Source organism: Ambystoma mexicanum, chromosome 11 (genome assembly GCF_040938575.1).
Source record: "Ambystoma mexicanum isolate Mex_15411 chromosome 11, UKY_AmexF1_1, whole genome shotgun sequence".
Classification (NCBI taxonomy): domain Eukaryota; kingdom Metazoa; phylum Chordata; class Amphibia; order Caudata; family Ambystomatidae; genus Ambystoma; species Ambystoma mexicanum.
The window spans coordinates 1,243,693,056-1,243,706,951 of NC_090934.1; the positions used below are offsets into that span (position 1 = coordinate 1,243,693,056).

The window sequence follows — 13,896 nt, forward strand, 5'->3', positions numbered from 1 at the left end:
CAAACATTGTCACTTTCACTACTGTTATCAGTTATGCCAGTTCCCCATCCCACTCAGGATCGATTTGACTTTTCTGTGTCCAGTAGGGAGACCAAGTTCAACAGGGAAGCATAAAATGGTCCTCATTATGCATCATGGACTTCACAAGTTTCATTATCTTCCATTTGGGGTGAAATTTGGCACTGGAAAAGGAGATGAGAAAGAAGAGTTTCCTCATATTTCAGTACTGAAATCCAGCTTCCTAACTATGAGGAAATATCCTAGAATCATTCTCTTTAATAATAAGTGTTCTATTAGACTGCGACTTTGTCCCCATTACTGAGCATCAAGGAGATGAATAGACATCTCTGAAGCTCAGCCATCATGTCTTTACACTGCTGCACAGTTCCTTGGGTTCTACTGCCTATCCCCAGAACTTCACTGGACCTTCAACCCAAGTACAGCACAAGGGCCAGCAGCCATCCATGAGAGGGTGTTATGGAAGATGATTCCAGAAACACAGTAACCTGCCATATGAGGACAAACTCAAAGTATTTTGTTTGTAAAGGAAGAGTCAAGGAGGCAGTCACCCGCGCACATCTCTTAGCAGGTTTATGGTCATAATACCGAATTTACAAATCTCGAAAAAATAAATCTCGAAAAAAAAAGGCCGAAAAAAAAAAAAAAACTGATTTTTTTTTATGACGTTTTTTATTCGAAATGGGGGGGTCCCCCCAAACCCCCCCTTTTTTTACCATTTTTTTTTTTAATCCCGGACCCCAAAATAAATATATAATTTTAAAAAAAATGCAACTTTTTTTTCGGTCTTTTTTTTTTCGACCTTATTGTTATTCGAGATTATTTTTTTGAGATTTTGACTGACCACCCTCTTAGCAGTAGGACACTGTTATATGTTGACGGCAACATTGTTTATAAGTAATAATAATTCAAATGAAATCTGTTGTAAGCTTTAACCCATGTACTTACTTTTTCAGCTGAAGGCCCAGTCCAAACCCCTCCTTATTGGATGGCTGGAAAACCTCAATGGTAGGTTCTAGAAACAGGGGGAGAGAAGACAGACTTATCAGCAGAGACTGATTTAACACACATTTAGGATTATTTTGGTTATATTTAGGTAACCCTTTCAGTGCCCATTTGTTTGAGATCTAGGTCAAGGTTTTGCAATGAAATGGATACCACCTTCAGCTTATGGGTGCAAGCCTTTGGTAGTATGATCAATGCATGAATCTTTGAGAGATAGAAATGCCACATCTTTCTTACGTGAAGAAAAATGACTGCAAGGCTCTAATCAAACAAAAGTAGATGGGCATTATTGGCTTGTTGGCCTGCCAGTCCGAGTTAACAGCCTTAGCAAAGCAAGGGTCATTATCGAGGGCCCTTATTGCGATTAGCACCCCCCAAAAAGTGGGCAGCTAATAGAGGCGTACATAAAAATTTTCTTTGATGAAACTATGCTGGCAGGCGAGCATACATGCATCAGAGAAAACCTATCCCAAACAAGGATAGTTACCCTAGAATATAGAATACAGCGCTTCATATGGAGCTCCGTTTCCATCACCATCACAGTTGCTGGACACAAGTGGAAGATCCTCTGGAAAAAGGGAAGATAGAAAATGAGGGCATGAGATGTAAAACGGGAGCAAGCAGGTGGCATTAAGAGAGAGGGTGCTGGCGGAATTGTGAAAAAAAGGAGTGGGTGGAGCCGGCAAGGAGACTGCCCGGACTGCAGTCTGTACCAGTGCTTGTAGCCCACGATCCGAGCAATCCCATTGGTTGCTACAGCAAACCAGGGTGCTGTGCCTGACCTTCTTGGCGGTCTTGCTGCAGATGGAGCTCTTGACTATTTGTATTTTGTGTTGCAAAGGTTGGCATTTCTTTGCAGCCTCAATTGCATGTGAACGTGTCAATGAGGCAAGCAGATGCAGGACTTCGTTGTGATGGGTGCAGAGATAACAATAAGGATTTTTTAAAGCTATTTATTTAACATTATTAGTTTCTGATAAGTTGATTTAATACTTCCACTAGCCAATATGTATACCTAATAGTAGGTTGTGGAAGCAATTACTTTCTATATTGAAATGTCCGATGCTGAGTTAAGCCCATTTTGGTCTTGTCCTGTTGTGTTTGTAAAACCGATGTGTTTTGATCCGTCTGGTGGAACTCTTTTCCATTTTATGTCTGTTATGCAGTTGACTCAGAGTAAATCCTTTTTGGACTGTGTACAACTAGGACTTTGGAATTAACATTATCATTAGATTACATTGTTTTACATTTCTTTGGTCAGTTCATTTGTTATGAAGTATCCCATTCAGTTTTGATAAATCATCCTATACGTTTCCACAATGTTCTGCTGCTTTGCAATGGTTAATTTGGGTTCCTTTTCACATGTACTGGTTTGACTGTTTTGATACTATCTATATATTTTTGTTAGGTTTATCTATTCTCAGTACTATCATTTAGAGATGTAGTTCATTTGCCTGTGCTCCTTGATCTCATTTGTCATGTATTCATTCATTGTCATGTGTGCTTTAGAGCACAAGGAAACAAGGAAACCAGAGTCAGGTTAGGAAGTGGTGAAGAGGTGAGTCTTTAGGTATTTGTAGAATGTGAGAGGATATGGGTCAGACTGCTCTTCCACAACTTCTGAGAAAAGTCAGCAAGGCTTTAACAACCCCCACAACCACAACACTCTTCTCCGAGTTCATGAAAATGGGAGGAATGAGGGATAAGGAGTCTGCGAAAAGAAGAGGACATGTTGAAATGATGTCTTGAAGCATTCCTGAATTAACCGTGACATTCCGCAGCGGTAATTCCGTCGAAAATGGGCAGAAAGTCATTGGGTTTAACTCCAGCTCATCTGGAGGTGAATCCTCCAACTTTCTGCCAACCTCATAGTTGAGCGGTGCGAGAATGCGGCAGTATATGATAATACCGCTGCATTTGTCCTACACCGCCAATTTATAAATGAGACCCAGTGCCTTCAATATAATGGTGGTGGGGTCTACGCACAGCAGACGATTTGTCATACTCTGATTTCTCATCACATTACAAGGGCGTCTTTAGTATGTCTCATAAGTACTAGATTTCAATTATCTAACTTAGATATCATACGTGCTGCATTGTTATAAAATTCCTCAGAGGACCTTATATCTTGTCAATCTGGGTATTAGAAGCTCAGCATGCTGCGCAAAGTGTTGACTTTTATACCACCTCAGTTCCATGCCCCTGTTGCCTCTGTGGTTTTGAGTATGGTGGACTATTGCAATTCCCTTTTTCTAGCTCCGCCTCTATATTTGACATGTTGTCTGCAAATGTTGCAGAATGCTGCAGCCAGAACCATTACTCGGACTCCTCTTTTTATGCACATTCCTCCTGTTCTGTCCCAGTTACACTGGCTCCCGATTATCTGTAGGGTTTAGATCAAGCACATGTATATAGTGCACCGTGCTCTTTATGGCACAGAGGTCGAGTATATTCAGTTTAAATTCCGCCTCTATGTGCCGAACCGTCCCCTTCACTCTCAAGAGTCATATACTATTCAGGTGCCCAGTGTGAGATTGTCACGTGTTGGTGGTCGTGCCTTCTCTGTTGCAGCAGCTAGGCTCTGGAATTTGCGTCCTTTATCTCTTTGTGTCATTGTTGAGCATCTCTCCTTTCGGCGCTCCATGAAGACTTTTCTTTTTAAACAGACAGAGGTAGCAGCGGATTGTTGGACTCATTCATTTTCCGCAGGTTGTAGCGCCAAGATGCCTCCGGGCGTACGTTGCGCTTTATAAGTGCTTTTAACATAACACACACAATTGTTCGGGAATACTTTGACCCTCAGTCACATTATGCCCACTTTTTACCTCTGTTCACTTTTCAACTGCTCCCTCAGCATTGCATAAACTTCAAAGAGGCCTGCACCAGCACGTCATTATTTTAATAACATAATTCTATTATTTCGTACAAAAAACTATTCGATATCGATCGAACAGAATCACCTGATTGAAGCACCACCATATAATTCCAGCTTGATAATTGCACTTCAATCAGAAAACACAATTCACAAACAGTTGATGCAATACATCGCAATAGGAATAGTTTGTCCTTTACAGGCCCACTGGGCTGCAGCGCACTGTTAAGGTTGCCAGACAAATCTGGGATGCTCACTTTAAAATGAGGCCCGCCAGTCTGCAATTAGTAGTAAGATAGAGCTAAGGTTTCAAGAACTACATATGTTAGGACTAGTATTTAATAGGTGCCCTTTGTCCTTAGTTACCGCAATAATTTCACTCACTTGTCGACAATAAAAGACTGAAAGCAGGACATTTTTCTATTGATAACTGCTCTTATTGCACATCAGATTATGCAGGTCAGTCAGGAGCATCTTCATTCAGTGCTGAATTGTTATTAAATGTCACTTTGCCTGCAGGACCTTCTATGCCCATTACTTGAAATAGAATAATGCATAACTGCAATTCCAAGTACGGAAAGTGCTGCCTGCTACAAAGCTAGGGCATGGCATGGGGCCGGTTGGCAATGTTGGGGGAGAGGAGGTCTATCCTGCCCCTCTCACCACTCCCGCATGCACAGATCTCACTTGTGCTGAAGTGGGGAGACGTCCCCCCTTGCCCACAACTGTTATCTGTGTTAATCACCTACTAATTACTAACAAGGAAAGCATGTAACTAAGCCTTATTAACATGCAAAGACTCAATTTTAGGTAATTCGCCAAACGCCATATTTTACTAGGCCTGAAAATGATCTCTAAAAGCCTGTCCCTCCCTCTGCCCCGCACTTCACACCACCAGCCCAGGCCCCCACCCTGCTGCCTCCTGCCAACTTCGCACAAACCCTGTTCTCACAGAAATTCAGCTATTCATTGTTGCAACCTTTAGTGCCCCCAGAACAGATGAGCTCACTGCACTCTGTGAGAACAGAACAGGCCCCCACCTGAGTGCCCATCCATCCCCACTAACCTGCTTGTGCCCCTTCTGACCCCCACCCTGCTAAGCTGTAATTCACCAGGCCCATGCCACTCTGCTCTTTGATACAGATACACATCTGACCTCCCGTAGTGGCCAAACGATGACACCCCCCGAACCCCCAAATTCCCCCCCACCCGAGAGCCCTGACCCCAGACACTCATATATTCTTTCTAATCCTAACACATGTCTATTTGTGTCATGAGGCATCAAGTAGATCAAAACTTCCAAGGTGGGCACCTGGGTCGGGGACTCTAGGGTGCAGAGGGTACAATGCATGCCTATAACTTGTCTATGAACTCTGGGAAGCACTCACATTCCATACCAGACTTTATGATTGTCATTTGTCTCATGCTCTCAGATCCTGTTATTGTAAGCTCAGTTAGTCAGGGAAAGTGTCATTTTTGCTGGCCTGACCTTCACCTCACAGAGATGAGCCCAGCTGACCCACGTGATGTGGGAGTGACACCCAAGCATCAACCAATCCTACTTGGTCAGCACCTACACTTCTACACAGTATTGACAACTCGACCCAATTGTATTGCATAATTGTGTATTTGTAACATTATGTCATTGGTGACTATTCTTTCCCTTATAATGTGCTGCCCGTGTAATGCTTGGCAGAGCACTCTATGGGCAGCAGAGTTCTCTACGTGCACAATTTATCTTATATAAACTTTGTTCTACTTACAATATATCTTTGTTCTACTTACAATATATCTCCTGTCTCATTCCCTACCGGGGTGTGTCCATTATTCTGATTTTTGGATATTGTGTCGGGGAGTGGGCGCCTTCAGCAACCATGAAACTGGATGTCAGAGGGATGATGCTATGCATAGGCTCGACAAATGAATGCAGGTTGTGTATGTGGTGTTTGGAGAGTTGGCATGACAGAGACTCTTAAATAATAGGGCTCTACCCGATCAAACTACCTCCAGCTTTACCTCCACCTCGAATCTGACTTTGTCAAGTTCCGTGCAGGTCTTAAATCTTTCTTCTCTAGAGAGCATGTGACTCAAACCCATTCCGGTCTTCCTGATGTGTGTCACTCTATGTATGGAATGACAGGCTCGGGACCCACCATGGAATGTCCCCCATGCCCAACCATCCCACTTTTAATTAAGGCAGTGGGCGTATTAAGATGAAGCAAAGTCAACTCACTTGATAACAGTTCCCGACTTCACTTAGCCTTCATGTCTCCGTTGGGAGCCGGGAGCAGAGTATATCAAAGTAAGGCATGGGGATCTCAGCTTGTCCCTTTGCATGCACGATTAGCTCATGCAGTCCTTTTTTTCTTTCCTTAGCATTTCGGTTTTCAGCACCTACCTTAACATGCTTGGCGTTCTTACAGGGATTGGAACCTGCATTTACCTATTTTGAGTTGAGTACGATTTGTTTATTTCAATATTTTATTAGAATATATTACTTAGACACTTTTGAAAAATTCCTTACTATGTTGTTATCAGCTCACCAGACGACATGATATGCTTCAAAAGTCTTTATTCTTGTCAGAACGGGTAATGGGATAGACGCCTATAGGTCCCCGGGGTTTCTATAAAAAGGAACACAGTGTTTTCTCTGTAAGCAGCTAAAACAAAAGGTGTAGGAAATCGATCCTAAACAGTGTCTAAATATGTTCCTCTTTGGCAGCGTTACTGGTTCTTTGGCTTATTTCCCCCTTTGTGTTTGTCCACAAACCTTTTGGGCAGTCTCAGGGACCTAGCACCCAGCACGCTTCCTGACATTACGTGTCTCTTGACCCTAACGCCCGGCTCGATATTTGTAAATTCCCAGTGATATAGTGCCCAGCTCACTCCTTAACAATCGGGCCTGATTATAAGTTTGGCAGTAGCAGTAAAACATCTGGCAGCTCATGATCCATTATTTTTTAGTTTGGCGGCAGGCACCTGTTACGTTTACACTTTAAGGAAGCAGGTCCCCACTGCCAAATTGTCCTCATTTGCACTACGGGGTGCAAATGCAAAGCGCAAAAGGTGGCGTACAAGCATGTTCGCTGCCTTTTGCCCTTCACATTTGCACTCTGCAGTGCAAAGTGAGTAAAGGCTGCCTGGCATACTAGGTAGCGTTTACTTTTGATTGTGAGCGCAGCTTGCATGGCAAGCGGCATGCACAATTAAACTCTCTCCGACACCATGTCGGAGAGCGTTTCATTTGTATTTGTAAGCACTGCTTACCATATACGCGCATGGTAAGCAGTGTTCACAATGAAAAATAAACGCTGTCGGACAGCGTTAATTTGTAATGGTAAACGCTGTCTGACATGCAAGCATGGTAGACAGCATTAACAATGGATCCCTAAAGGGTCCGCCTGCTTTACTCTGGTGCATAAAGCTGGTGGACCCCATAGGGATCTTCAGCATTTGGCGGTGAAAACGCAAGCTGTGTTTCCGCCTCTCCTCTCCACCATACAAATTCTTGAAAATGAGCCGTAACGTTATTGGAAGGAGTAAAAGCCTTACGCCAAGGCTTTTACTCCTTTCATTAACGTTCTGGCTCTATTGCACATGAGTCCCCTAGTATTTTTGAATACTGGATATTTTACCACGCCGCCAAACCAAGAGAGCTTCCTTACCAAAACTCTTGTTTTATGCCTGCTTCTGTATGGAGGTAACTACCTCTTCGCCAAAGCATTATTGCATGAGGTAATTACCACATGCGGTTGTTACCACATGCTGTCATTAGAAATCTCCATCGAGTCCAATAGGGCTCCACAATGGAGAATAAATGAAGGAGCGGCATAACTTGAAATTATGCAGACCCTTTTGGTTACTGGAATTTTACAGAAGGAAGTAATGGTAAAAGGGTTTGGCAGTATTACCATAGGTAACACAGCCAAACTCATAATCAGGCTGTTAGGAATATAGTCCGATAGGAATATAGTGACCGCTCTACACACTATGCCTTCAAGGATATCGTGGGCTGCTAGTTCTTGCAGTCACCCTCATTTCCCCCCCTCAGGGTTGAGTTGCTATGCCTTGGCCAACACTCTGGCGTGCACCTTCCCAGAAGATCCAGGTCCCTCTAGTTCCTCTGGGAGTGTAACTTTCCGAGGCCGTGGGATGTCTCCAAGCTTCTCCAGCTGGATATTCTCCATTAGCCTCCTCTGACTTCTTACAGTAGCTTGCCATGTTCTAGCCCCTCGTGCAGATTTATCAGTCGGTGTACCGTGAAAAGATCGCCGGCCCTTCAGTGTCAATTTGATTTGCCTTTTGTGGTTTTCTCCTCTCCTGCTGGTGTCTTGCGGTCTGCTTGTTCCGGCCAACTACCACACCTGGTCTAGTTGAGTCTTTCATAGGTATCTACGTGGCTTTATTTTACTAACAAGGCTTGGTGTTGGCTATGCCCTGTTGACCTTTCTTTCAGTCCTTCTGGTTCGGCACTGGGTTCATCTGCAGGCTTGGTTCGGCACTGGGTTCATCTGCAGGCTCGATGAACGCCCATGAGGCTTCAATTTGAGGATAGGACCAAAGTCCCACCACCTGTACACCGGCTTTATGTCCATGCCTGCATGGCTTCGGGGGCTCCCAAGTTTCCCAGGGTCATTGCTCCACAAAGTCCCCTGACTCATCCTGTGAGCTGGCTCAAGAAGGGGGACGTGTTGCCCCACAGCTCTAGGTGCCCACACAGTGAAATCACTATCACACTGGGCCTATGCGTGGTGGTGGTGAAACTTGGCAATTGCTTGTATCTCACAGGTATTGCCACAATCCCATGACGGTCAAGGGGGCTGCGACTGGCCTGATAAAGTTGTGGGGAACGAGACTCTGGTAGAGAGGGAAGGAAACCTCTCTTTGGCCAGTAAGGGGAATAACTCATCTATAGGTCAGGGTCTTGCATGGATTTGGTTAAGGACTCTGCAAATTCGAATACTGTCCTTCTCTGGGTAGCTCACAGCACTGCTGGCCCTGCTTTCCTGGTCCAGAGTGAGCCTTTGCGACAGGGTCATCAGTGATCTGCCCAAGATGTTAAGAGTGCAGGGCATTTTGTTTTACTTTTGAGAGAGGAAAAATGCACTTTATGGGGGCAAAAGGGCACTTTAAGCAAGACTCGCAGTTAAAAGTTAATGGCGCCATGACCTGCATAGGTGCTCTAGGCCGCCATAGGAACCCCGTCGATCTTGAAAAAAATGTTTAAAAAAAATATGCCGGTCTCCATAAATTGTTATGTGAAGTGTTAGTCTCCAACACCCCCGTGGTTAGCCATGACAGATGCTCATGAGACCCCCCTCCCATCGTCCGTTGTTTTCTTCTGACAATTATGCGACTGCTTCAGAATAATGCAGTTCTACTGTTTAACAAAGTCATTCAACACCTAACCACCTCCCTAACAAAGTCATTCAACACCTAACCACCTCCCTAACAAAGTCATTCAACACCTAACCTCCCACCAGGTGTCTTTATTTCACGACAGTGGCGCTAAGGGAGCAGAGTGAACTAGTCGCGATAATGGACGCTTTAGTAATAATCCACGGGACGGATTTTTAAGGGATATGCAGGGGCTGAGAGCGTCGACGAGAGCTGGATCACATTCTGCAGGCGGTGACCGCAGCAGACAGGAAATTGTTATGTACGTAGCACATAAAGGCTTTATGTACAGAAACACGCAGGAAATGAGAAATGGTGAATGAACGACGAGTGGGAAACGTCCTGAATCTTAAAGAACAAAAGACTTTGATCCACTGAGAGGGAAGCTGAAGTGACTCACTGGAAAATACCCAGAGTTGCTGACAGTTCTGAGGCAACGCGTGTGCGACCTGCGCAGAGAATGGTGAACGCCCCGGAAGTGCCCTGCGGTGCGCAGCGGCTTGCCCTCTGCCGACATTGAGACCGATAGTGGGGAGCATGTGATGGGAGGGCTGAGCAACCTTACAATATCTTCTCCCTCCTTTCATAAACCCACTGAAGACAAAACAAGTCCAGTGCTGCAGTACATTTATGTTGGAAATTCCGTCCCTGCCTGTTGGGGGGGTCGCCTGCCATGTCCATCCGGCAGGCGCCCCCGGGGTACTGCTTCCTCACAGCACCAAACAGGCCCAGCGCCTGTGGGAGTTTGGGGCCTGCCATGTCCATCCGGCAGGCCCCGTGGCACTAGGGGACATCAGTGCCATCGGGGTGGGGGCACAGCCTTCCAGGGTCCTGACCATGCGGACCTCGGCCACCGTCCTGGCACGAGGGTCCCATGGCAACAGGGCCTGCAGGCCTGTACCTCCCACATGTAGGCCTGCGGCCTACATCATCAATGAGACACGGACTCAGACCAACCTTCCACGGAGTCTGCAGCCGTTCTGATGCACGTGCCTGCAGGAGCTCCTTTTATTAGCTTAGGCCATGACACAGTCATGGCCCATCTTAAAGGGGCAATGCCCGTTGGAGGGACACATCCCGTTAAAGGGGCAATGCACATGGGAGGGTCACCCACAACACTCCTCCTTTTTCATAACAAACAAACAAACATGGCTAACACAATTATGCGTCCCATCTATTACAGAACGGCAAACTAGTTATCACTTCAAACCTTGCGGGGCAACCAGATACCCAACATAGCACTGACACAACACCTAGCTAACTGAAAATAGTTACAACCATAACACATGCTACGCAATTATAAACACGCTCTGCGGGTGACAGTCGCGGTGGGTGAGCTGCCGATGGAATGTGGGCAGCTCTCCCAATTCACAGGACCCTTTATTAACCTGGGGTTCAGAACTACAACTGCTGACAAAACGCCATGGTCGGCGGCTGGCTCTACCCACACCCCACAACTGCGGGGCCACCGTTTCACCTTATGGCTCTTTCCTGAGACCACTCTAGGCATGCGACTACTATACAGGTTCACAGCAACAAACACACAGGATTACAGAGTCCTCTTAAAGCAATTGCAGGACCGCAGAATATCAGACCGTCTTCTATCAAGAGTCTATTCAGGAGTCACCTCCCGGGTCCAGGTCCAGTGATGGTGCAGTTCCTGGCCGGCAAAGCCGCACCTGGTGGGTGCCAGGGGCCACATCAGCATAGTTCCTTGATGTTCAGAGCAGGGCAGCGGGACACCGGTCACCTGGCCTCCATGCTTCTCCAAGTGCTGTTGGCGGGGCATGGTGCTGTTAATCGGGCACGGGATGGCAGGACATCACTTGTCCCCTCTCCAGCGATGTTCCCTAGTCCGGAGTGTCCCACTCCATCAGGAGCGCAAGAGGGCGCACAAGCACTCCTACGGAGCTGCAACCGCTGCAACTCATTTTCAGCCTGGTGCCGATTCCTGGGGTTGGGGTCCAGGGCTGCCTGGTTCATTGGTCAGACCCACGTTGTCCGAAATCTGGAGTCCTGCAGGTATTTCCCTACCCCCCCCAAATCCTGCTTAGTCTGGTCGGTCGATGGTGTGGCATGCATGATGTCACTGGTGACCCGCCAATGGGGCACCACTCTGGCAGGCTGGGTGGCTCATGTTCTACTCGTACTAGGCCGGGAGATGACCACCTCTCTGCTGGTTGGACTTCCTTGCAGCACCCTGGGCACTGCACTAGTGGTGAGGTACATGATGCGCAGCGTGCAGCACACTCAGGTGCACTGTACTTGGAGCAATGCTGTGGTGTTGGTGGATTGACTCTGCCCTGCGGCCAGTGTCGACATCGCGTATGTGATCCCTCACATCTCTCTGGGTTGAGCGGACTCATCCCGACCTGCCCAGTGCACCGCTTCTTCATGGGAGTGTCAGGGTCACCCGTGCTTGCTGGTCAGACCCCATGATGGTCGGATTCAGGGGGCGGTATGCATCTCCCCAAACCCACGCTGACCTGGTACTTTGACCTGATGTCACGCCGGGTGATGTCGGCAGGCAGGCAGAGTCACCACCTCCTTGGTCCTCAGGTGGTCTAGTAGGGGACCTTCATGGCAGTGTGTCGAAGCCACTTGTAGGGCTGGCAAGTGTCTTCCATGTTAGGGTGTCCTGTTTCCCCCATGGCACTGTTATTCAGGTGTACAGTGCCATGGGCTTAGGATGCTGAAATGTCGCAGCTCGGGGTTCTGATGCTGGAATGCCCTGGCTCGGGGTTCTGGTGAGCATAAGGTGTAAGTCCCCGTTCAACACAGCATGGCTCGTGTTGGTGTTGGTGTACTGCCGCACTCGAACAACCAGTTGCTCCCCATTGTGCCCCAGGTCACTGCTTCAGGCGGGTGAGCGCACCTGTGGTAGTGCAACCCTCGTGACTGGGTGACGCCAATAGTGGGGTTCTGTGAATGTTGTGAACCTGTCTGTCTGTTCTGTGAATGTTGTGAACCTGTCATTCTGTTCTAGCTGGCAACCCACCTTGTTCTGCCAGTATGCTGATTCGCTTCTGATGGTTTGCTTTTGGTTAGTATATGGACTGCCATTAGGCTGGCGGTTGTCACCCTTTTCCATTGTTGAACACTCAGGGAGCACGGGTGGGGCTGCTTCCACTGTATCGATATACAGCCCCCGGTAACCAGAGCTGCTTTCCATGTCAGGGCACCTCAGCTCTGTGTTGTAGACGTTCACACAGCACTGTTTCAATATCAGAGGTGGTTCAGCTTGTAGCTTGGTGCCCAGGCACTTTCACAAGAGTCTTTACTTTTGCCAACCCAGAGAAATGCTCATTTTATCGTTTCTTTGTTCTCAGACGTATTCAGCACGCAAACCCACAGCTTTCCCAAGTGTGGATAGCGGTACAGAGCGCCTTGATCGTCACCACCTGCTTGGCCCGGGCAGTTTCCTGTGGGCTTGCCATCGCTCCAACAACGGACTAATCAGGATATTCACTGCCTATCGCCCGGGACCTCTTCTATGTGGGGCGCTGCTTTCTAGGGGTCCCACACTGGAGGATGTTTACTTCAGTTTGTTCTGATCTAGAACCCTATGGTTAACGCACGGGACAACACCAGCCTTACACCTCTTCCAATTTACATCCGACGAACATGGGATCTGCAAGGGGCATTATAGATTTGTTGGTATTGCGCTCGCAATGGAGAGCTTCCTTCAGTCATTGCCTGCTCGCCACAAACAGCTTGGTCATTGTTTCCAACAGATTTTGTCACCAGCCTGATTTCCCAACTTCCACGTGCTCCTGGCATGGATATGGCCGGAATACTCCACTCAGAGGCTGCCCTCTCCCTTCTTGGTGGGGATCAGAATCACTGTCCCTTTGTTTTACGGCAGCTGCCTTTCTTGACGGGGTTTGAGGCGGCACAGTTACTTTCTTTGCAGCGGGAGTGCCGCGGTGAGGAATGCAGCACAACTCACCCCTGGGTGGGGAGGTGTTGCTAATTTTGCAGCTGCAGCCGCTCCACTCCCCCTCCCCTGGGGTACGCCTGGCTCCTCTGCCCGCACCCGATTGCTGCGGGAGGTGGGGGAGCAGGGCAGGACGTCACTCATCCCTTGCGGACCTCATAGTGTGCGGCAGCCGGCGCTCCGTTCTATTCCCTTTTTTTTTTTTTGGACGGCGCCCCCGAAGTCACTGAAAATACCGCCGCGGGCAAGGTATGGCCACTGGCCGACCCTCCCGTGGCCGCACGAGCACCCTCTTTATACAGGGCCGCGGCCAGGGAGGGTCCGATCTCACAGCCGCTCCCTCCTTGTCGCAGGAGGGGCGGTTGCTCCCTCATCTGCATCGGGCAGCGGCACAACCGCAGGCGGCCGCACCAGAACCTGCCTCCTTCGGGGCGGGAACTGCTTCACTTCCTCCCTCGCCGAACATATCTTCTCTTTGTGGCCGAACGCCGCGGGGGGAGCATCTCACCGCGGGGCAGCCCGGGCCTACACCGCGTCGCAGGCGGTGGGCGCAGGCCAGTCCTAACTTGCGGCGAGGGGTCATGCGCTCCTTCCATGCGGCTACGGCTGCACCAGGCCCTCACCTGTGGGCTAGCCCAACTCCTCCTTTTGCGGCGGCTATCGCGTG

The 13,896-nt window shown here is 48.1% G+C and overlaps 1 protein-coding gene across 4 annotated transcripts in view; it reads right to left on the minus strand.

The window, feature by feature from the left end:
* Positions 1-13,896, minus strand: part of PARP6 (poly(ADP-ribose) polymerase family member 6) — a 628,157-nt gene that overhangs the window by 380,429 nt on the left and 233,832 nt on the right. For all 4 annotated transcript variants that reach the window (XM_069624646.1, XM_069624644.1, XM_069624645.1 and 1 more), the window contains exon 7: positions 967-1,033. In XM_069624646.1, coding sequence (XP_069480747.1) covers positions 967-1,033 — 67 coding nt within the window. The remainder of the gene's footprint in view (positions 1-966; positions 1,034-13,896) is intronic.